Raw genomic sequence first — 24,954 nt, 5'->3', positions numbered from 1 at the left:
CATGGACTGACACTTGTTCTAAGCTTAAAAAAACCCAACAACAAAACCCCTGGCTTCAGAGATAAAAAAATGCATTTGTCATTGTTCAGTTATTTGTTAGATAGCTTCACTAAACCAAAGCTTGCTTCCTAAAATATTCTTATTTTATCACAAGCCATTATTTTGTAAGGTGAGATGTATCTAAAAATCTTGCATAAAATTTAGAAGTTCATCAAAAGTGCCTAATACAGCAAAGTACTGAGGGATGATTAGCTTAATTGGCTGAGGAGGGCATGTTGTAAAGTGCTGAACACCTATTACAACACAAAGTAATTATTTCATGACTCATGTTTGAACCTTTACAAATTGTTTTTTTCATTATCTATCACGAGTCATTTTTGTTTTGATATTGGACCTCTTCATAGCGTAGTATATGACAGTACAATCTTGATTGCTTGCGTATGTTTCTGTCAGTCATCTTTTACTCATATTTCAACACCTTGGCACTTCCTTAAAATATGTAGTTTTTAAGTTAATGGATATTTGATTATAAAGTCTGTGATGTGATGCACCATCCTTGTACTTGAGGTGCATGTATTTTTGAGCTTCTGGGTTGCATTGCTTGCCTGATTTGTGACGTGGAATAATAATCTGTAGGATCTAAAAGAAAGTTACATAAATGGTGAACATAGTTCTAAATTTTTCTTGGACTTTAACTGAACATAGATGATATGCCCCACATTCTTCCAAGAAATTCTGAATTTCTCGTAATTTTCTTGACGGCCAGCCATAGTTATGATGGCAGCCATCAGGGCAGTGTGCAGAGTCTGGATGATCTGGCAAAACTAAAGCTGGTAAAGTCCTTCTTGTTGAGTAGATCTTGGTAAAATATTGCAGACTTAGTGGAGTTTAATCAAAATTAGTTAAAAATTCAGATAAATGCTGTGTTATTATGTTAAGAAAATCTCCTGAGTGGTCACCTGCAGTGGTAGCTTTTTAGAGTGAATAAAAAGAAAAAAGAATACCTTTAAGTCTTTCCATAGAGGTCTCTTCTCCATCCTCGGAGGCTGCAAAACCTTCCGTCACAACTAACTAACTAACAGTCTAGGGCAACAATCCAGAGGTGAAATACTCCATGTGACATTACCAGTCTGAAAAATTATTCAGCTGTTTCCCTCACCTCTGGCAGATGTTGTCATGTTTTGCCATGGCTTTATAAAATGATAGGAAGTTCAAAGGTATATTCAAACTCATAACCCCAGCCAAACCAGAACAAATTACAGTCCTCTGAAAGAGCAAACCCTCAGAAGTGATCATCGGAGCTCTCCGCCACCAAGTCATACTTTACGCTGTTGCTCTAATTTTAATCACTTTATGTGACTCTTTCGTCATTGGTTGGTTTAGGTAAGGAGAGGCTAATGGTTAATCCAGGCTGCAGAGACTAAGGTAGTCCTATTTCACTATTTCGCAATCTCTGTTAAACCATAAGCCTGAGCTCTCCCCCTGGAGAGGATGGAAAGTAAAGGTACATATTCCTAACTTTCTCTGGGGTCCCAGAAGATGATTTGGGAGTGGGCTGAACAGTTCAGGTTGAGAGCAGATGTACTCACCAATTCTACCTTGTTGCTTGTGTGACCTTTATTAATGAAAAGGGAGCACTGCATAGAAAGTCTTCACATGTAGCACAGTTTCAGCGCGGACAATGCTAGGAATAGACTTTCCTGTGGAGCCTCTCCCAGTGCTCCATGAGGTGAACCACTTGGAGCAGAAAGACTAGTTCAGCATTCTTGCTCTTTCAGTCCTTTTCTCGGCACTGATATTTCCAGACATACAACATTTCCAGCTAATGTTGATGGTGTTGATTACATATGAATTTGTAGTTTCCAGAATAATGAAGCCTACAAGAATATTTCTTGTAGCTTGTTCAACCACAGTCCTATAGTAGCAGGTTTGAATCACCATCCACCTCAACTGGAGTGAATATACTTCTTTGAGATGCACATTTCCCTTCTGTGACTCCCTGCTAATTCTGCAGACACATTCAGTTTCTTTGCCCTCTCCAGGGTACCCAGCAAACTTTGTAACGTGAGATGTGAAAGTTACTTTTTTGTTGCTGGTATGAGCACAGGAAGATAAATGAAATTACATTAAAAGTAAGGAGTTATTTTAATGAGAAAATAAATTACTGCAATACTTAATTACCCCAAGCCCCCTTTGATTTTTTTCTTCTTGACAAAGCACACAACATTTCTGTGCAGTATTTGAAATTTACTTGCTTTTTTAGAAGACAGGTTTCTTTATGAGACTGGGAATGTTTCATAACAGCCGATCATGGTTTTAAACAAAAAGGCTACAAAAGCAAAATAAAGCCTGTATTTCTAGTTTTATTTTTAAACCAAACACGTTTGCTTGATCATGTATAACTACTGTCCACAGATCATACTACAGTGAAAAACTGACTTTAGATATTCAAAGCAGAAAATATCGTGATCACAGTGTTACAGGACTAGGTTCCTGATGTTATAATTAGCTCAAAGCACAGTGTCTGAGTTGGGTATAAAACACTGTGTCTGTACTACTGTTTTTTTGTAGTATCCTGTGAACAGTCTGTTTCAGTGACTGACAAGTCTTCTCTTTCGGTCACAAATACTTTGAATTTTTTTCTCTATGATGGTCTGTTATATTAGGGGAAGAATTACATAAACTTGCTGGCTCAGTGCCAAAAAGTTTTGTGTATACATCTACATCTCTATATATTTATATTTAAAAAGGATTACTTCTTTGGACTTCTTTTGTATTCCTTTTCTGGTTAATGCAGTTTTAATCTGTTCGAATGTATAAATTCAGAGAGAAGGAAAACTTTCATATTTTAAAGTTGCTTAAACACTGTAAACTGTTATATCTCAGGAAGTTTCAAGGCTGGTCAGTGGTGCTGTGTTACCCAGTGAGAAGCTGGAAATCTTTTATTTTGGGGATATACAAAGTTTCTGTGTTCATCCATGCAGACGGCAGATACCTCTGTTTCTCAGCTATCTACCGGCGAGTCTGTGTTTCAGACTGGTGCAGTTTTGGAGTTGGGTGAGGGAATTTCATAGCTGGTTAAAAGTTGGTAATACTTCTCTGCTGATCTGACTTTTTTTAAACAGTTGGTGTTTACAAACCCTCAAGAGATTTAAAATGCCAGTGAGGCCTTCAAAAGTGCCAGTTTATCACACAGCTCTCTAATTCAACATATGATCGTGAAAACATGGTCCAGTCTCTCATGGGTAACGGCATTTGACCCTCACTGGTGGTGTATTTCACATTCTTAATTTCTTTGCATTTATAGATAACTATATTAGTAAATCACCTTGCCACAATTCTTTAAAACTAGTATTCCACAAGTAATTACAAAAATTCTGGTTTTAGGACAATCCTATAAAATCTAGAAATGTGAGCTTTATAATAGGAAAAGTCAACATCACAGTAGCAGGTTTAGGTCTTTATAGTGTGGTGACGTATATTCTACCAACCATCTGTCAATCTATTAATCTTTTTTTCTGTGCTTCATATTAAATAATGGTTGAAACAGTGTGAGTAAAGCACTTTCCACAGCTTTGAATAAAAGGCATTCCCTGCTCCTGAAACGTTCATTAGAACTGTAAGACGTGTAAAATCTTCAAGTGAATTCTCAAGAATAATCAGTTTTAGTAGGAAAATATGTAACATTCAGAAATTGGAAATCTGATGTTTTCAATACGTGCAGATGCTGAAAGCAGTGTCCAACACCATTTAAATGGCAAAAATAACTCATTAAAAAAGAAAGAGAAAAAATAGCTAGGTTTTTGTTTTCAAGAAGAGAGGTCTTATTTCAAAAGAACTCACTTCCTGTTTAGGCACTTAAGTATAGGGTCAGATATTTAAAAGTGTTTAGCAGATAGCGACCTTCATCACAGTGCATGGTGTTCCGATTACAGGGTGAAGTCAGTGTTTTATTCAGATGCCTAATATCCACTGATCATAAGATGATGACTCGGGCCAGCATTGTTTATAAAATTAGAGTTAAGGAAAATACAAAAGTCACAAACTTGTGATTTTTTAATTAATTTAATGGCTTGTTGCAATGCTAATGACCCCAGCTCTGCAAGGAATGATATGTGAGTGTAATTGAGGCAAATCTTCTGATATTTTGTTTCAAGAGTTCTCAGACAAAATAATTTTTAGAAAGAGAGGAAGAAACCTTAGTTTCTAACAGCTTGTAGAGCAGTTATTTACATTTTACAAGGGTCTTCCATGTTGGATGATAGGGTCCCAATCCTCCAGCCGTTATGAAAATGTATTTGCAGAATCTTCAGTAAGTATATGCATAATCAGTGTTTCATTGTTCAATATTATAGGATGTTCTAGGAGCTGCATCAGCTGTAAGCAGACAGGAATACAATAAAAAACTATTTTAAAAATGCATCAAAATAAATAAGGTACAGTTACTCACTCTTTTTCTTAACACACAAAGTAAAATGTACCCGATGAAATTATCAGGCAGGAGGTTTAAAGCCATCTAAAGGGAGTGCTATTTTCATGCAGTGCATAATAAAAATGAAACTTTTTCCTACAGGATGTTGTGGATAGCAAAAATACAAATGAGTTCAGTAAGTAATTAGACAAATTAATGGAGGAGACATCAATTAATGCTTATTAAATTCCAACTCTGAATGTCCCCACAGACTGGCTTCTCAAATCTGGGATGGCAGCTTCTATACCATTCTATGTGTTTGAGGATTTTTTAACTTTTCCATAAACATTCACCACTGGCTGCTGCAGGAGGTGGACGCAGCTGAATGGACTGTTGATCTCACCCAAAATGACAGATGCTTTTTGAAAGCACATGAACTTGCAGATTTGAAGGCCGTCCTGTACTATATTTTTATGTATAGCAAAGAAGTTTTAAGGAATGCCTAGAGGGTTTTCATTGTATTTGGGGTTTTTGCTATTTCCAAAGGCTGAGTTGTGGTCATTTAGGTAGTCTGCTTTCCCCAGAAGAAAACTTTGAAAAATGTGCCCACTTAACAGTTTTTCAATATGTTTCTAGCACATTTTTCTGTAAAAATATACAGAAAATATAATCCATACATCTACTTAATATTTAAATATGTCCATACATTTATGTGTCAGAGGTACTCTAATATACATTAAATAATAAAATGCAGATTGTTAGCAATGAGGATCTGAATTTCATTTCTCCTTACATATAAGACATTTGTGTCATCGCTGTAACTCTAATCCATATTCAGGTCTTCGTGTTTGGTGTGCAGTAATATGTAAATTACCTAGCCAGCTGCATTAAGCAGTGTTTGTTTATTCTATTTCTTTTGGCATAGCATATAACTGAATTTCTGCCAAAAATGTGGCTGCTTCAGGGAACACTGTTCGAGTAGAAGGAAGTTTTGAAAGGAAACGCACATCATAAGTCTTTACTCTGTGAAACAGTAAAATCAAAACAAACTTTCTGTTCATAAAAATATCTGTATTAATGTAAAATAATGGGCTTGTAAAATACAATGAGTGAACTGAATCTTTTTAGAACGCTCTGTTTACATTGGCTTTGTAAACAAGAATACAATACTAAGAGGCAGGGAGTTTTTCATACGTGGGACGGGTGACTAGAACTGGTGAAACGAGAAAATGGAAAGCTTAAGAGAAATTATTTTAAAATGGCATATTAATCTCCCCTAACACATAGCATTTAAATGCATTTAAATTTAGAAAGCAGTGAAGTTTAAGTGTTAAAAAAATTGCATTAATGATGCATAGAGCTATCTACTTATGCTGGCAGTCCTTTCAGTCTTCCAGCCTGACACTTCCTTTTTTATCCAGCCAGCTAATTTCCCCTCTTTTGTGAGGAGTAACTGTTTTCACACTAGTGCTTACCCAGCAAGCCTTCTCATTGTTTCATGGTTAATTATCTTCTTGAGCTTCACCTTCTCGAGTGAAGGGAGAAAGACCGGGCCTCCCCACAGCTCTAATGAAAGCTAGGTTTTAGAGATGCACTGTGTGAATAAATGCGGTGTCTGATCTAGCAACATAATAAATGAGTTCCTAAACTTTATGGAGTCACAGCTCATCCAGCAGGTTTACTGAACAATGCAGAAAGACGCTTTATTTTAAAAATCCCTTTCTGTTTTTACAAGGGGGGAGGAATATTTCTGCAGTGTGAAGCCAAATACCATAAACTGTTCCAAAATCTCTAAGCATTACTAAAAGAGGTGTACGTCAAACATCCAGTTTCAGCACAAACCTGAGCTGCTGCATAGAAGACTTTGAGCTCTATACTTTAAAGTTCTATATTAATAACACTTGTACTAATAATGTTAATATTAATAGCCCTGTGCCCTTGTTATTACACCACTTTGTAAACTCTTAGTACTCACTGGAATTTTGCTGCCTCACCAACACTGAAAATAACCTTTGTGGATAGACTTAAATCTATCCTTAAGACTTAAATCTTAAGTTTGTGTTCCAGTTTGAGCCCAACTTTAAACTGTGTAACGTTTAAAATAAACTCTCCTGTAATAGAAGAAATCTGAACAATGGCAATAGTGGTTTTGTAATAATGAGGTACTCCCCATTGTAATTTTGTACTCAGCCAAATTAAGGCAGGCAAATACAAACCTCTCACCATAACAAAGTATAGATGTCCATTTCTTCGTCTTTTTCTAAAGGAATTTCTACAAAGTATGCTTGTATTTAATTTCCCAAGTGACAAAACCAAAACGTGCATATAACATTAGCACTCGAGACATTGCATAGGATCCATTTGACGCACTAGATTCAACTGAACATTCCAATCCTTTTGTTCCAGCCAGCTCCAGGGCTGTGTTGGCATCTAGTATGTACAGAAAAAACTATAAACATCATCACTCACCAGTGATGGAGACAAGAAAAAAAATCTGGAAGTTCAAGGATGAGATGATCTTAGTGAAAGATCTGCCTAGGGACCACTTATACTTGGAGATAAGGCCAGCGTTTCTATTTTGCAACATTTGAAAAGCAGCTCTTCTTATATTTAGGCTGTGTAATGGCAAGGAGCAGTTGTATTGTTGTAGCCTCCAGCTGCTTACCATTGTAATTTTGATTCATCACCAGGAGAACTCTCTACCATTTATTGACAACTCTAGTGTTTAACTTAGTGCTTGGACATCCATAGGTAGGCAGACTGTGCAAGTACCTATAATATGCAGCATTCTTCCAGCTTTTGACTTCACAGTACTTGCTTAGTGACTCCTCTCTAGTCAATATCCCAAATTTACAGATGGTGAATCAATGACTTCAGGAAGTGCCTGATCTGAGATTACAAAGAAATTCTGTTGAAAATTTAAATGAGGGGGAAAAAGAGTCCGTTCTTTTTGATGTCATGAATTAGGCTGAATTTGGTAGTCTCTCAACTGCTTCATGAGGAGGAGAAACTGATGACAGAGCCAGATATTCTTCATGCAGTCCTATTATTTATAAATAATAGATAAAGTCTCCCTTTCCAGTATACAGGAAGAATTTTTATTTAGAAATTCAAGCCTCTGTCCTCCAGCTCTCAGTGAGAAGACTTTCTTTCTAGGTTTCTCCTAAGGTCAAGCTCCCAGGGGCTTATGTCCTATTCTTTTGTACCTTGTATCTATCTGTTTCTATGGTGATTCTCACTCTTTAGTGTTTCTCACAAACATCCGTTTCTGCTGAAACAAAGCTCTTAAAAACTCTATGATTTCAGGTGTCCTGATGTGCCTGTTGTAGGTTGGATATGGCTATTGTGTCTACTGAGTCGGTTCATAGTGTCCACTGAGTTGTTCTGGTTTAACTGAGAGTATACAATTAAAGGAGTACCAGGTCCAATGTAAATGTTATTATATTGAAGGTATTCTTAACCGGTATGAAGACCTCTTAATTAGTACAAAGACAAAAAAATAGTGATTTTATTATGCCACTGTAACATTGCCAGTACAATGTTGTTCATGGGCATCTGAATGCAGAATGCAACTAGATTGCCATCAATACGGGTGTAGCAGTGAAAAGTGCAGTGTGGACAAGCAATAGTTAAACTTGTTTAAGCACCGTCGGTTCCACAGATTTCCTGGTTTGGATGGATTTTTTTTTGTCTTTACCATAAAGACTGACCTTTGACTGAGGCAAAATCTGAGGCTTGGCATGGATGGATTCCCACCAACTTGCATGGGGATGCATCTGAGGTAGAGTGCCAGGATTTGCGCTTTTCTGGACTAAGTGTGCATGGCAACATCTGGGGTTTGGGCAAAGCTAGGAATGTTTTTCTGAGAGTTTCATAAAGGGCTTGCGTTGGGTTCTTGCACAAAGAAAATCATATATTCCTCTGAAGTAAAGGTGAGACCGAAATGACATTCAAGGGCAAAAAATCCTGTCATGTAACCTCTTGACAGATGAAAAGAAAACTACAAAGCAGCAAAAACAACAGTCAGTAAAATATGCCATGTAGCCAGGTTTTCTCATCACAAAAAAAAGCAAAAAAAAAAAGACAAAATACACAACTTGGAATATAGGTCTGGGATTGTAAACCTGTTTGGATGACAATATGATTCGATATAAAAATGTTATAGATGTTCTTCTGCACTCTAGTAACATTTAAAGGGCTTCTCCAGCAAACGAGAACCAGAGATGTTAGAAAGCCATATAAGGATACCGCGGCAAAAGAAGAGGCGACTGCTTCCATAAAGGCTGGAAAACAAATAGTAGGTAGTGTGTTAGTAGTGGTACTCTGGGCACAGCACAGGGACTAAAGATGTTGAGTCCCTGCTTTTGCCTTGGTCTGTGATAGAAGTTCCTGCAGGCCTTCTGATGACGCGGCTCCCCTTCTGTTCCAGCCTGGCTTGTCTGCACCGACTGGTGTGTGGTGGAGGGGCTGGAGCCTTTCACTCTTCCTTTTGGCCATCTGGCACTGTGGGCAGCTTACCAAGAAAGTTAGAAGACCCTCACAGGACTCAGGTGCAGGCATGACTGACCACAGAGTGTTACCTAGCATCATCAAGTGACATTTAAATAGCAAAAGAATGGTTAGAGGATGGCCAATTTCTCTGACTTTTTAAAATACTTTCTACACTAATCGGGAGCAATAGTTTTGAGCTAGGCATCCTCTTAAGATGTCATTGCAATTATTTCATCTGTTGTTTAGAAGGTGTGCCCACAAAACTGCCATTGCGATAAAGAAAATTATCAGTTTCAAAACCTGGATTTGAAAATCCTATCCCTGGACTTTTTTTTTTCTGACCGTTATCAGAGAACTTCAAACATCATCATAAAGACAGGTACCTGAGCAATGGTGGAATCTCAGTTGTTCCCATAGGACCCAGCCTGCACGGAGACCATTGCAGGTGACATCTGTGACTGCACAGAGCAGAAGTGAAGTTAGTGTCCTTGTGGTGGTACAGGAGTCTGTACATACAACCACCCATGTAGGACCCTGGTAATACCTGTAAGCGTCTGTAATACCTAACAGAAAAACACAAGTTTTGCATGTGCAGGATTGAACATACTATTTCATTGGGAGAGGCAATAATAATTGTAAAATGAAGCAAGAGAAAGTATGAACCATAGTTTTGGATCTTATTTTTTCAGGAAATAAACGTGTGCCTTTGTCTTTTAATAGCAATTACTACAAATGTGTGTATTAATGATCAATTTCTCTAGTGATCTGTGATAAAACATACTGTTTCTATACATTTTGAGACCGTATTTTAATGTGCACGTCACTTCAGTATTATGCACATGGAATATTATGCATATACTTATGCATATTAAAACAGCATTGGGAAATCGGGGCAGTTTTCTTGTTGACTATGGTATAGGGAACCTCATTTAGAAAATGAACTTAAGTGAAGCAGAGGTGAAGTGGGTACTGTACACATGACTGTTTCCCTCAGCAGAAGTACTTGGCATGCTTGCATTTTTCAAAAGACAAAATCATGTTTGTCTTCCTTGAATGTGCACACATTCCTGGAGATGGGGGATGGTTTTCTTTCTTTCTCTTTCTTTTTCCCCTGGCCCCTAAGTGCAGTTGAGTTTGGATAATTTGTCCACAGCAACTGAAGGATATGTTGCAGGGGAGGGAGGAACAGAGTTTGTATTTATTATTGTAAAAGCTCTTTTTTTCATGTTAATTCCTTTAAAAAAATATAATGGTACGTAGGGGTTACATTACAGGCCTGTTTCACCAACACAAAGTATCTGTACTGGAGTAGCACATGCAAATGAAGCCGAAACAGAGAATCATTGTTTAATAAAATTTGCTGCAGAAAAAGCAAAACTATCTGTGTTTTAGTAAAGGAAACAAATGAAAAAATGCATTTTTGAGACTTTTCCTTAAAGAGCACTGGGGTTGAGGAAATGTCTTTATTTGGCTTGATAATCTGAATTCTTCCTGTTAACATTTTCAACAGATTAACTGTTTAACCATTAAACACCAACCCTACAAGCATTTAAGGGCACACTTAACTTTGCTCACATGAGTTATCCCACTGAAATGGGAATACTGTCCTCAGCAAAGTAGTTCAGGGTTCAAATTAGGCATAGCTCAAGTCCTTAAAGCAGCACTTCCAAATACATCAGAATGAATTCAACCTTTCGCTCTTCTGAGGCTGTAATTTAATTGATTCTTGACTTAATTATATTAGAAACTTTTCATGCAACAGTAAATGCTTCCTAAGTGATGTTTATCTTGTGGTAAGATTTTAAAAATAGGAATATGCATAGTATTGTGCATCTTTTTGTTGTTATTGCACTGTTATTTTTTACTTGCTTGGTCAAAACTATTTACCTTCTTTTACTGTGAACCATGTGACCATCGAGATCTACTCTAGAAGCAGTTGTACTTAGTGACTTTACAAGGATAAAGTCACTCTGACCTACTTCAAAGATACTCATTTTTAGAAAGACGACATGTACACACACGTACTCGCACATATACAGGTGTGTGTGTATTTATGCGCACACGCTCTTGCAGATACAGAAAACAAGTGTCTAAATTCCAGGAAATTTAGTGCAATCAGTTACACCAGCTGGTATCCAAGGAATTTTTGCCAGACAGAATGTCACCTTTGCAGCATGTTTTGTTGCAGACTTCAGCAAGGCCAGGGCTTAAGAGTGACCGTAGAGGGCTCACCCCACTGGGATCTGAAGCTCTGTAGCCCGCTCAAAGCTTCTCTTTAATTGTAGTCTGCCTTACATGTGGAGATCAGCATGTCTGTCTGTGACAGAGCCCTTGCTTGTTGGGGACTGTGGTTCAAGGAGTGATACCTTGAACCAGGCTAGGTAGAACATCCGTTGGAGTGTGTAAGTGCAAACTGTGTAAGAAGGCCACATTCATCATCAACTGAAATGGGATAAAAAACAGTGCAGCTCTTACACGAGTAAAGTTTTCCCATGTGGAAATGGCAACAGAAGATTTGGCTGCTTTGTGTAAAAGATGTATTGTGCAATACTCTACAGTTCTTCAGAATGAAAATCAAGTTTGTTTCAAAGTTAAAACTTGGTCTGTACTTGGGAAGGGCTGCCAATGTAGCTGATAACCACTACAGTTGGACTGGTAAGTTTCTTCAAGAGCGATGATGCTTATAAGAGAAGTAGTAATTTACTAATATCAATTCAGTCAGTTCCTTGGACGGAGAAAGCTATGCTGCTAAAATGCCCATATCTGCTTAAGAGCCTTTGGAAGCATAGCTGTGACAATCAGAAGGAAAAAAAATACAATCAGATCCCTTACCGTCACCCGTCGTGCTATGCCTGCACAACTCCTGAGTATATACCGGGCCTCAGAAAAGCATGTGCATTTGGAGAATAAAAAACAGGCATTGAAGTAAGGAGCACTCAGTGAAGATGAACGGACTGAGGTCACAACTCTACATGTTTTATTGTTTTAGTCCATCTGACTTGCAGAACAAACAATGCAGCCAAGTGCTGATTTACAGGGGGAACGTTATCTTCCTGACCAATAAGGACCAAATGTTTTGTTTTTGAGAAAGAAAATCAGATTCTATGGAACATAAAATCCTTGGAACCTGCTGCTGATTTCCTGCCTTCGGGAATTTCTTTTTGCAGCTGGCAGAAGCTTAAAACAGTAAAATTGTGCAGTTAAGGAAGCTTTTCACAGCCATGTCTTCCTAATGCTAAGTACGACAGAGTCGTAAAACATGCCACAGAGAAAATGAGTAATTGTAGTTGATTCCTTGTTTAATCTAACGGGTTTTGAAACTAACTTAATTTATTGTCATTCTCTTGCACCAGTTTTTAGTTGCAGGTTGGTTAAGGGTCAGCTACAGGTGGGAAACTGGATCCAACTAAGTACCAACCAGGAGTCATTATGAAAACATGGCAAACTGGCAAATCGAAATATGGATTTCTGAACTCTACAATGTGCAGAGCTGCTCTGATAGTGATAGTCTTAGTTGTCTAGAAAATGGGTGTTTTAATGGTAATTTAACATTTAAGGTATCACTAGCCAATATCTCATGGGAAAAAAAAAAAGGTCTTTAACAAATTTACTCCATAAAAGCTTTGGGGTAGGTAGATCCACAAAGAGATCTAGCTTTCAACGGGCATGACAGATTCTCAAAATACCAAAAGCCTCCTAACTTGCCAAGGAGGAAAAAAATTCTTTGTCACCCATATTTCTGCCCGCAATTATTTGAGGTATCTTAACACAGCCACAGTACCTTACAACTAAGTCCAATGAAGCATGAGGACACAGATTTATCTTAAATGGAGAATGTCTCATTTTATCAAACATATTAATAATTGCATCACCTTGCTGAATGGTGGGTAGCAACTCAGCCCAATTTGAAGAAAATAATTCTTCCTTATGTCAGTAGAGTGTTTTAGCCATTGGTCTACTGGACATACTGGTGGGATAGCCTTGTGTCTTGCACGGAAACAGTGCCACCTATATCCATAATTAAAAAGACACTGGAACAGGGATTTGGATCTATCTGTGCCTCTTGCCAGTCAAGTGTGCACTGCAGGATGAAATTTTCCTCATCTGTCTATGACCCAATTAATATTTAATTGTTTTATGCAAAATGAAACAGGAGAAGCAGGATTCTTTTCAGAACAGCATGTAGGTAGGGCTTCTCCTGAGAGAATGGGAACCTGGTTCATGTCTCCTATGCTCAGTCTGACAAAGTGTCCCACACCCAAAATCAGTGCCCTAACTATTGAGCTGTTGGAGAACATCCCATGATTTCTCATAAAAGGGCTGAGCAGCTTCAGTTCCTACTTCAAAAACAGAGTTCCCAGCTGAGAATTGAAGCCAGAGATACGTGCCTTGCCGTGCACAATTAACCTTGGCCGAGTCTTGATGAATCTAAGTCAGGAACTAAGTTGTGTACAACTGCACTTCATTGGACTACAGCCTCATTTTATCTGCTTGTGTTTCTGTAACTTTCTAAGTTTGTTGTGATTTAGATTGCTGTTTGGCATGTGATCAGCGCTGTATTTGAAAAACAAGACTTGCTCCAAGAAAGCTCAAGAGAGCAAGAGATCATAGTTGAAAGATTTTTTGGAAAAAAGTGCTTGTTTTTCTGGATACAGTGATCATTGTTCAGCTGTTAAGATTATTTAAACTAAACTAAACAGTTCTATTACAGTACTTCCTATATAAGAAAAGTCTTCCCTAAAGTGGGTGCACTAGAATGGGGTGAAACTGACATAAGTAACAAGCTGATCAGTATTCATGAAGAGTTAAGTGATCCTGATCAGGAGCTCAAGATGGATGATCCAAATAAATAGAAAAATAAAGTGAAATTAATTTGTGCTCAGAGAACCAGCCCCAAATCAAGGACCACTTCTATGTTATTTTGAGAGGTTTAAGGTAAGTCAGTACTGTTGGCCTTTTGACACGTCACACTTGAATGAGAAAAGTTGTCAAGGTGTCGTTTCTCTCCCACGCGTGTTTCTAAAAGGAAAAATCCTTGCTAGTATATGTTCTGAGCCCATAGTAGCAGATATTACTGGAAAGTTACAAAAGTCTTTAAAAAAGCAAACTAAGTTTAGCTCAATTATTTATTAGCCCTTTCCCAGAGAAAGATGTCAGCACAGACAATATTTGAGATTCACATAGTATTTGATTAGACTGATGGATTGTACTTACAGCTGAGGATATTAACATTCATTAGTCTTACTTACTGGTCATTAGTACTGCCTTTAATACCAAGTCAAGAATAAATAGAAACGCTAATAAAAAATTCATCAAGTCTTGTGGTTTACAGTGCGTTAGATCTGTTGTTTTAAGGCTGACAACACAAAAGTTTGTTATAAACATTTCAAAAATCCTTCGATAAATCCTTTGTATCTTAACTCTTTCAAACTTAAGCAGGCTAAGAGAGATTCTTGTATACGCAACATAATAAAGTGCTAATTGCATGGTTTTTAAGTTAGTTAGTAAGTTAACAAACTTACTAACACACTCCTATATAATTCTGCAGAATGGTTAAAGCTTGTTACATATAAAATGACTAACCACAATCAATCTATGTTAAAGAAAAGTCAAATTTCTGTATTATGTTTTGATATCAAATAAGAAAAAAATCCTAAGAAGACTAAGAAATCACGGAAAATTTAATAGTTTTCATTTTAATTGATCATTTAATGGTACACAAAATGTAACAAAATTAAATGCTTATTAGTGATCATTGTTCCAAAAACGCACTTTGCTCCTATTAATTTACTTATATGTTTTCATTGGAAGCATATTTAAAGTGCAACTGTAAAATTTTTAATATTTGACTTTTTTTTTACAGGAGCCTCTGAACGTTATTGATCCCAGTTTGATGGATCTAAATGGTCAAAGTGAAGATGCACTAGAATGGGATGAAACCGACATAAGTAATAAGCTGATCAGTATTCATGAAGAGTTAAGTGATCCTGATCAGGAACTCAGGAAGGATGACCCAAGCCAGAAACCTGCTTCAGGACAATGCGGTGGTAACGATGTGACTGAAGACGAAAGTATCAGTGATCGTGGAAGTCCTCTTTATTGTCCCAGCATTACTTCCCCTCCAAATCCTCACATCTATCAGGTCTATAGTCTTCATAATATTGAATTATCAGAAAAAAAACACATGCCTTTCTTGAAAAAAACATCCAAACTCTCCAATGTAACACAGTCTAACATTTTAAACAAAAGTCTTAGTAAAGACTCGTCATTTTCATCTACCAAATCCCTGCCAGACCTAATAGGGGGGACCACATTGACAAAACCATGTAACTATATGTATCAGAGTGGAAACGTAAGCAGGCATTCTGAGAGTGAGAGTGGGATAGTGAGTGAATGTGACACAGAAACTACAAATAATTCGGAAATTTTTTTGCTAAATGATATAGAAAGCACTCAGAGTACTCCTGAAATTGGGCATGCAGAAACTCATGTGGATGATATAGTCGATGTAATAAAACAAAAAATAAAACAAGTTGAAGAAGACCATGCTAGTCTCTCAGATGATTTCCAGTTGGCACCTTCTGCACGTTGTAGAAGTGAAAATGATGAGGATTTGGACAGCATTACCATGTGTAACCCTGTTTGTTTAGAAGAATTGCAAGGAAAACATGACATTTTTACATTTTATGATTACTCGTATCTTCAAGGCTCCAAATTCAAATTACCAGCGATAATGAAACAATCACAAATTGAAAAAACACATACAGAGGGCAGTTTGTTTCATGACTTTTGTTTTGATAAAATACCTGGTAAATCTGAACATAAGCCTGGAGACTCACAACCAGATGGGTTTATTCATGACCATACTCTGGCAAGTATCCCTGGAGAATCAGATCCCAATTCCTGTAAATCTGCAGAAACTGTAAGAAAATTAACCGTTACAGAGAATACAAGACAGGCTTCAACTTTATCTCGTAGTTCTTCATTAGAATCTCTGTCTGTAGTAGGTGATTTGTTCAGCTCAGGTATTTTTAAAAGTGGAGATGGTCTTCAGCGAAGCACCTCTTTGGAGAGCTGGCTGACTTCCTACAAAAGCAACGAAGATCTTTTTAGTCATCATGGCTCAGGAGACATAAGTGCAAGCAGTGATTCTGTTGGAGAACTCAGCAAAAGGACATTAGATCTTTTGAATCGCTTAGAGAATATCCAGAGTCCTTTAGATCAAAAGATAAAGCGCAGCATCTCTGATATAACACTCCAAAGTAGCTCTCAAAAAATGTCTTTTAATGGACAGCTGTCTCTAGATATTGCATCCTCTATCAACGAAGACTCAGCAGCTTCTCTCACTGAACTCAGCAGCAGTGAGGATCTTTCTCTCTGCTCTGAAGACATTGTACTGCACAGAAATAAAATACCAGATTCAAATGCATCATTTAGAAAACATCTTAATAGATCTGTAGCTGATGAGAGCGATGTCAACGTCAGCATGATTGTTAATGTCTCCTGCACTTCTGCTTGTACTGATGATGAAGATGACAGTGATTTGCTTTCAAGTTCCACCCTTACCTTAACTGAGGAAGAGCTAGGTATCAAAGATGAAGATGATGACTCCAGTATAGCAACTGATGAGGACATTTATGAAGAATGCAATTTAATTTCAGGACTTGATTATATAAAAAATGAACTCCAAACTTGGATTAGACCAAAATTTTCTTTGACAAGGGAGAAGAGAAAAAGTAACCTCAGTGATGAAATTCAGCGCAGTAAAGAAGTTAGTAATGAGACATCGAAAGCCACAGATACATTAAGCATTGAGACATTATTGAATGGTTCAGTACAGAAAATATCAGAAAATAATGGCAATAGTAAGAATGTACCACGTGATCGGGAAAAAGGGACAAAGAGTCACCTCATGAAAGATGTGTCTCAGGTTGTGAAGGATCAGCTTGAGGATGATATGGAAAACGGTAATGTTGAAAATACTCTTGGCAGTCAAAAGGAAGGTCTTGTTAGAACATCAGCAACTCCCAAAACTCATGCGTCACTTGATGTCAGAGAAGCTGAAAATGAATGTTGTGTCTGTGAAGCATTTACAGATAGTTCAGATGATTCACATATGGATGGCAAGGAGACTGTTCTGTTGTCAGATGGATCCAGAAACCCTCCAAAAGAATGTCAAAGTCATCTTCAGCCTGATCGTCACTGTGTTGCTTCCTCTCCTGCTAAAAAGCCTTGTCTTGAATCTTCCTCAGAAATGAATTGTGTAGACATACACGATACAGCTTTACAAACATCCTTACCTGATGTTCAACAACGCAGAATGAGTATTACTGAAAAACCTACTGATTGCTGTACAGGCTTGAAATCCAATGAAGCAGAATGCGACTCCTCAGCCAATGGTCCTGATTTGTGCTGTGACTGTGAATCTGCTGCTTTTGATAAAAGAAACGTGGAAGATGGCTCAGTACACAATTTTGTGAGGGAGATCATAGACATGGCATCAACAGCTTTGAAAAGTAAGACACAACCTGAATGTGAGTCATCTGCTCCAGCTTCATTAGCACAGATCAAGGAAAAAGTGTTAGAACACTCCCATAGACCCATTCAGCTAAGAAAAGGGGACTTCTATTCTTATCTTTCACTTTCTTCTCATGATAGTGACTGTGGAGAGGTAATCAAATACATAGAGGAAAAGAGCAGCACTCCTGTGCCACTGGACTTCACAGATGAGAGAGAAAATATTGAATGCTTTTTTGAAGCCTGTCCTGACGAAGAACGGGTTGAGCAGCAGCAATCAATTTCTAATGGTACTCCTGAAGCACGAGTTGAGCGGCAGCAACCTATTTCTAACACTATTTCTGAAACATCTCCAGAGTCACTGGGTGAAGTGACTGAAGAGTCACTAGAAGAAGTTAAAACTTCATCTAAAGGTAGGGATTTATCTTTCTTATGTGATGATGACAATGATACAAACATCCCCGATCCTAACAAACAAACTGCATCAAACAGTTTGAAAAACGCTGCTGACGATTTGCTGATTACAGATGGGCAAACTGAAGGTTTGGAAAAGAATTCTCCAGAGCTTAGCTCTGAAGAGAGCAGCACAGGAAAATCACCTGGAACTGAAGAGCCCAAAGGATGTGTTGCTGCTTCTGAAGGGGCTTCAGCTATAGAGTTTCAGTTAAAGCCTGGCCAATCACAGCAAAAGGATGTTTTGCATCAGAACAGTAAAACTCTAACTTGTGAAGAAAATCTGCTGAATCTTCATAAGGAAAGACATATAAATATGCACAGATAGAATGTAACCCTCTCCAGGCACGTACATTATCCTAAAAACAGGTATGTACTCTAGAAGTTGCACATTCATTGTTTTTACTTTTTTTTGCCTTTTTTTTTTTTTTTTTTTTACGTTTTGTACAACGGAGGGAGATGAATCACCATGAGGGCTTCTGTTTTCTGAAGTGCTATATCATTTGTTTTGATTACACTATACTCCCAATTTACATGCCACTGGTCAACAAATGCAGTGAATACTAACTGCTTCTTGCCCTGTGGCTTTGCGCTGGCTGGAACTGCTCTCTTCTGGGACAAATCTGCCATCTTGCAGAACCTGAGAATTCTTCAAAAGTAGTATTGCTATATCAGCCTCCTCTTCCCTCTTCAAATGAGCTGTGGAACCAGAAACCAGCTGTACTCATTGATCCCCTTCTCCACAGTCAGCTGGCCTTATGAGGTATTCAAAAGCACCTGATGAAGCTGAACTTCTGGTTTTACAAGAATGTTGGGTGACTAGTGAGTTGGAGTTCTACAATACTTCCAGACAAGCCACGAAGAATGGCTAAGCAGACTGGAGCATAAGTAGAGATAATAAGTCATCTCTTCATGTTAGTTTGCCATGGCTTAAGTTCAGTAAGCCATTATTAAGAACACAATTATTACAACACAGTGTTAGGCCAAAAGTTGGGGTTACCAAAATAAGAAATCTTTGCAACACCATTAAAGAGTATAACGTGAGCTTAATGTAGAATAAAGACCTGAATACCAAAGCAGATGGAAACTGATAGCCACACAACAGGACTGGAAGCTTCGATTCTATTTCGTGGTAAGCATTTTGAAACATAAGTAAGAGGATGGAACCTAAGATGAAAAAGAGGCTCTGATCTCTTCCAAAGTTTGAAAGTGCTTCAGATCTGGAGTTTCTGACCTCACATAAGTGTCTAACAATAACTGCACATTTAACAACAAAAGAGGATCTACAAAGCAACTTCTGGATCAGATCCTAGCGTGTAGCACTGCTGCTTTGAGTCTCACTAGTTGTTTGGTGACCCAAAAGCCAGCATAGCTGTATGAGAATGCCATTAGTCTTTGGAAACATTCCTCCAGTAGACCAGAGCCAGCACGGCAACTCTGACTGCCACTCCAATTCCAAATGCCGCTGCTTGCCAGAAGCTGTAGCAAAGGAATTTCCAAAAAGACACAAGGCTAAGCACGGGACCAGGTTTCCCCAGGAATCTCTGGAATCTCCTTCCTTATACATTTTCAAAATTCAAGTGTATGTGTCCCTGAATAATCTGATCTACCTTTGAAAATAGCCTTCCGTTGAGCAAGAGGGTGGACCAGATGACGTTCAAGTTTCCTTCCAACCTAAGTTATTCTATGATTCCATGGTGTTGCTAGGAGAAAAGGCTGTTATTCATCACTGGCCCTGAAAACCACTAGTACTCTCCTATTGCAAACTAGCTGTAGCAGAGGAACTGGGCCTATTTATACAAAATAGATTGCTTTGCTGCTATTAGATATCTACCTTCTGCATTTCCTGGTTTTGCTATGCTGTATTACTATGCTTTGGGCTTTTCTTTTGCACATAGTGGCAGTTTACCCAGCATTCACACATTCACATATGTATAAATACATCTAGCAAAGTCTTTAGGTTATGACAGCAGTAGTCTACAGCTTGCCACTATCTCTTTCAACACATATCTATTTGAATAATGCCTTATCTTGGAACCATCATAGCAAAGAGGATATTTCTTGAATGGCTTTGAGATGAGCTATCGTGACCTGTTGATTGCCAATTAGGTTAATACTTGGACACATCCAAACAGCTGGAGAAGCAATGGAAATCAACTGGGAATTACAAAACTCGTAGATGATACCATATATTCTAGAATTACATTAAAAGCATAATGTGTACATGGAAGCCTCTATTTGGAAATTAAGGAAATTGATTAAAAAAAGCCTGAGGTTGATAAGTGATAATTATGTAAACATAAGCATTTCCTAAATAACTGTTTTATTAGTTTTCCTGGTTTTGCACTCATTTTTGTAATATTAATTTGAGGAAGAATACTTACCGTAGCGAATACAATTTTATTCGTGTTCTTATTCTTTCACTGATGAAGATAATAACATGACTTTTCAATTCATTAGTACTTTTCCTCTGAGGATCTCAAAATACTGTATAAACGTTCCCTCACTCTTCAGAACTTCATAGTTACTTACGTGGTATCCAGCTGTGGTTTTCGTAAGACAGGGATATGACAATATGCAGTTAAAAAGATGTAAGGACTAAGACTGGACATAAAGGATGGAGATACTATTAAATGCCCCACAATGGAATAAAATGTAACGCAGAATCTGTAGGCAACAACTTGATACGGTTATGTTACAGCTTTAATTTTTGCCCAGGGGTTGACAAATATTTTTAAGGTAACAAAGCCCTTCAGGCTACATCCCACTTTCTACATTTAGGAAGACGTTACTGGTTCTTGACTGATACATACAGCATTGCTTCCATGGAAATTATGTACTGTATTATTCCCAGTACTAAAGCCCTAGGATACATATAGTTTATCTCTGGCATATCAAAAAAATGAAAATATGAGCTGCTAGATTTGGTTTCACTGAAGTCTGAGCTCCCTTCCCCCATTCACAAGCTTGGTGCTTTAACTTCATCTCTCATGCTATGGGGAATGAATTACAGAAGCAATCTATCCTAATTTGTTAACTTATTCAAATAACAGTTATTATACTTAACTATGCTAAAGATTATCTTTTTGGTGGCAGATTGTTTATTTTTTGATGAGGCTAATTACTGATTTTCCAAAGGTAATTTACATTTATTACTAATACATCTTTTAAAATGTGACAGATAAATGTTGTTCCCATAAGTGTATTATGAAAAAAGTTACTATTTAAAAACACATTATTTAATTTGAAAGATAAATGGCAAACACCATTATTTTTCCTGTAGCACCTGTGCTGGAAGCTCATTTAAATGTGTAATTCCATGTGTAGCTGCAATACTTAGAGAAAATAATCTATAGTATATGTGTACCTTAAAAGCATACTGAGAATTCGAAGCTGAAAAAGGCATCGTTTCAAATGTAGTTTGATTTTAGTATTTGCCTTGGCTGTACAAGAGAATAAAAGTAATGGTGAAGAAAATATTTTTGCCAAATGTTGCAATCCTGTTATTTAGCAGTGTGCTCCAAAAAAAAATGGCCATTGTGGGAAAATAATAATAATTCTATAAGCAGGCTTAAAAATATCTCTGCCAGCACTGACTAGTCTCTCGTATGAGCCAACACAGAGTTCTTCAACAGAGGTGCTCGTAAAGCTAGGCTGATTTTGTTTCTCAAGTAGGGGACAGCTTGAAAGAACTATCTTTCTGTATATGACATCATGCGATCTTCTGCTGTCACTGCGACCCATGACTCACCAATGGGATGGGAATTATTAGTCACGTACTCAGTATGCGTAGGGATCAATACATTAAGGAGGTTTATGTGGTGTGTCCAAAGTCTTTCTAGAGGATAAGTTAGACTTATGTGTGTAATGTTAGTTCTTAGAAGTCGCAAAAGCTATTTCCTTCCTTTTGTACAGGATTTGTAATTTAAACCTAAGTTTTAACTTTATTTAGGGAAAAAATGTATTACTTGGGCTTAAGAAAACTAAATTGGTTTCATCTGACAGTGCCGCAGTGTTGCCCAGAGTATCCTGCCACTTACTATAGCCAGGAGAAACCCAGGACTGGTACTCAGAAGGCCTGACTGTTATTTCTTGCTCAGCAATAGATTTTTTGTATGACTTAGTCCTTCCTTGCCTCAGTTTCTTTAGCAACAAAATGATGAGAATAATGATCAATGGGACCTGTGAAGCATGATTTATTCACTGAAAAGTGTTTTGAGATCCACAGATAAAAGATGATACATAAACGCAAAGGACTGTTAGTCAAATATTCATTACAGGAGAAAAATAATATACAGGTTTACACACTAGTTAATTTGTAATAATTAACTCAGTTTTAGAGACTGGCACTACAAGAATAATCTAAATCTTTGCTTACCTTTTTTTTTCCTCGAGGTTTTTATAGGGAGGTAGATACTATAATGTTTCTTTTATAGAGTTTAAAACAGTCTGACTTTTTAGCTCCTTACAGTAACTGACTTTAAAAAAATTAAATAGAAGAAACAGTCTTGTATTGTGTGAATTACATAATTTTTGAAAAACCTGACATAATCTATCAGCAAGACTTTTCTTACTATAGATATATGAAACTCACGCCAGAGTTGTAGAAACCTTTTGATACAATCTTCCCCTTTATTCTGATCAGTTCTTCATTAATTTCTAAACAAACTTGAGCTTTTCACTATTTTCATGTAAGTATATTTCTTCTATAAATGGGGGTGGGGGGTTCAGTTACAGCAAATAAGATCAAAGGAGAAGGTAACTGGATAGATCCAGATATTCCTGCTTAATTTGGAAGGCACATAATGCATGTCTGGAGTGCCTCCTAGGAAATGCCTGTGAGATGTACTTTGCACTAATCTTTGAGCTGTATTCTGACAGTTATTTCTTCATAATCCTCATCATAAGCCTGTGCTCTTTGATGAATAGTTTAACCCTAAACTCTGAGCTGGATAATGCTATAGTATGAAAAATTAACTCATTGCTGGTACTAGAAGTGTCTAAATAGCTATTTACACTTTAAAAATACGGTGATGACACTGACAATTCTATTCATGGACCACTTCTGTGACAATCCTTTCCTCCTCTCCATTGAAATCTCATTCTGTATGTTTACATAAATATTAAAATAAGCGATGGGTAGATCTTTTTGTTGTTTGGCTTTTGAAAATTCCTATGTTTTCATTGATCGGTGCACTTTTGAGTGTGCCGAAGGTAAGTTCGCAGGTAAGGATGAGGACAGGATCCAGGGAAAAGGTCAGATTTGATGACTTTCCGTGTTTCTTTAGAAACAAAGTCTTTACAAAAATCAATGAGTTTTCTACATCAATACAATTTTTTACACTAACGTGTACCTCAGGCTGTTAAAAGTCATTGTTTGCCTACTGTATGCTTCTGCATTAAACGCTCTGGCATGTGATCATTTAATGACTATCTATGGTTGTTCTGGAAGAGCTATGTTTTGCAAATAAAATTTCATTTTCTGTAACCTACTATTACTTTTTTGTTTCCTTTTAGAAACTTGGCTGCAATTCAGGTGCAGGTTCATCCTGTAAACCCTGGGATGACCTCCAATTCCATTGTATCACTGCCTTTCATTACACTGACTCCCAAGATAGATTTTCTTTCCAAATGTGATTTGTCCATGTTGGCTTTGTGATCAGGCTGCATATGCTAGTCCTATTTCAGTGATCATCTTGTATTGTGGCAAGGCCATTTGCTTTCATACCGATTCCTCTCCCAAGCTACCTCTAATGACCTCCCCTTCCTAAATTGGATGTTCCTGTACTACTTATCACTGGTTCTGTTCTTTAAAGTTTTGAAGTTCCACAGAATTCATGATCAGTCTGGTTCACCTTTTCAGAACTGTGCTTGTCAGTACTCTTCTATTTTATGTATCAAATTTAATATTTATGTGTATAATGCATAAGTTTATTGAAACTATTTTACTTTTAAAGGGACAATTTTGTTGGGTTGCAGCAAAAAGAAGTCATTAGCCCTCCTGATTCAATACATCTAAAAATTAAGCAATTAAAATAAATGGCATTTTATTTATTTAATTTTAAAATTTAATCTATGCAACACTTCAAGAAACAACTACATGGTGTTGTATATTAGGAACTGTTGGCATTCTACTGAATTAAGTACAACATTTTGGGTTTTTATGCTTCTTGAGGTGGTAATGAGAAAAAAAGTTTTTAAAAAATGTGTGCCTTGCTGTATTTCTTATACCATTTATTAAAAAGCTGCTTTCACAGTAAAATTATGTTGGTTTGAAAGGAGGAAATAGCAAGGTTAAGATGTGTGAATAATTTCTGTATATATGTATAACCAAGTGCAAACATTGATGTATAATGACAGTATAAAATGCTTTCATGTTTGTGATGTCCAGTGATGTGGAAAATATAAGCCTTAAAACCATTAGATTGCATGGTAATTAGAATTGGCATAATAAACATAGTTTATTGGGGAAAAAAAGCAGAACTGGTGATCTGTTTTACCTGCGTTCCAAGAACAGAAAGCTTTATTGAAGTATGGAAGAATACGTTTTTGTTTGCCAATATTCCCTAGAGATATGAGATTCCGTAGCCGGTGAAGATTTGTATTACCTGGCTCGGAGGTAAAGAGCCTTTTCCTTAAAGATTCTGCAGGTCTTTTGGGCCAAACAAGGAGACACAAATATTTAGTAGTTTAAGCTAGTACACTGCCAGCTGCAGTGGTGGCAATGATTAAGCACACTTTTAATAGCAGATCTTTTCTTTGTTTATCATTAACGGTTTGTTGTCTGTTTCTTAAAATTTCATAATTATATTAAATAAGCTTTGTATATATTTATATAGACACTTTTACTGTTGGCTGTTGCAATGACTTAGACTGTACATTTTAGATGTTTTTATCTTGTGCTAAAACTCTATCGTGTGGCCAAAACAAGCCAGACAGCTTTATAACCTATCTCTGCAAACATGGCATTCATCTCCTAAAAACACTATTGGGAAGGGATGTCCAGGAAGTTAAAAGGCAAGGAATGCTTTCCCATACCGTGTTTTATTATTATTTTTCCAAGTATATAAATGTTTTTACAA

General features: G+C 37.2%; 1 protein-coding gene across 4 annotated transcripts in view; it reads left to right on the top strand.

Annotated features, from left to right (window-relative positions):
- Positions 1-24,567, top strand: part of AKAP6 (A-kinase anchoring protein 6) — a 292,205-nt gene extending 267,638 nt beyond the window's left edge. For 3 of the 4 annotated variants that reach the window (XM_063332211.1, XM_063332209.1, XM_063332210.1), the window contains exons 13-14: positions 14,766-18,241; positions 23,390-24,567. In XM_063332211.1, the coding sequence (XP_063188281.1) occupies positions 14,766-18,200 (3,435 nt within the window). In that variant the 3' untranslated portion in view covers positions 18,201-18,241; positions 23,390-24,567. The remainder of the gene's footprint in view (positions 1-14,765; positions 18,242-23,389) is intronic. The other variant, XM_063332212.1, reaches the window with a different exon arrangement.
- Positions 24,568-24,954: the final 387 nt, after the last annotated feature.

The sequence above is a fragment of the Chroicocephalus ridibundus genome, chromosome 4 (assembly GCF_963924245.1).
Source record: "Chroicocephalus ridibundus chromosome 4, bChrRid1.1, whole genome shotgun sequence".
In the NCBI taxonomy this organism is placed as follows: domain Eukaryota; kingdom Metazoa; phylum Chordata; class Aves; order Charadriiformes; family Laridae; genus Chroicocephalus; species Chroicocephalus ridibundus.
This window is presented reverse-complemented; position numbering and strand designations above follow the sequence as displayed.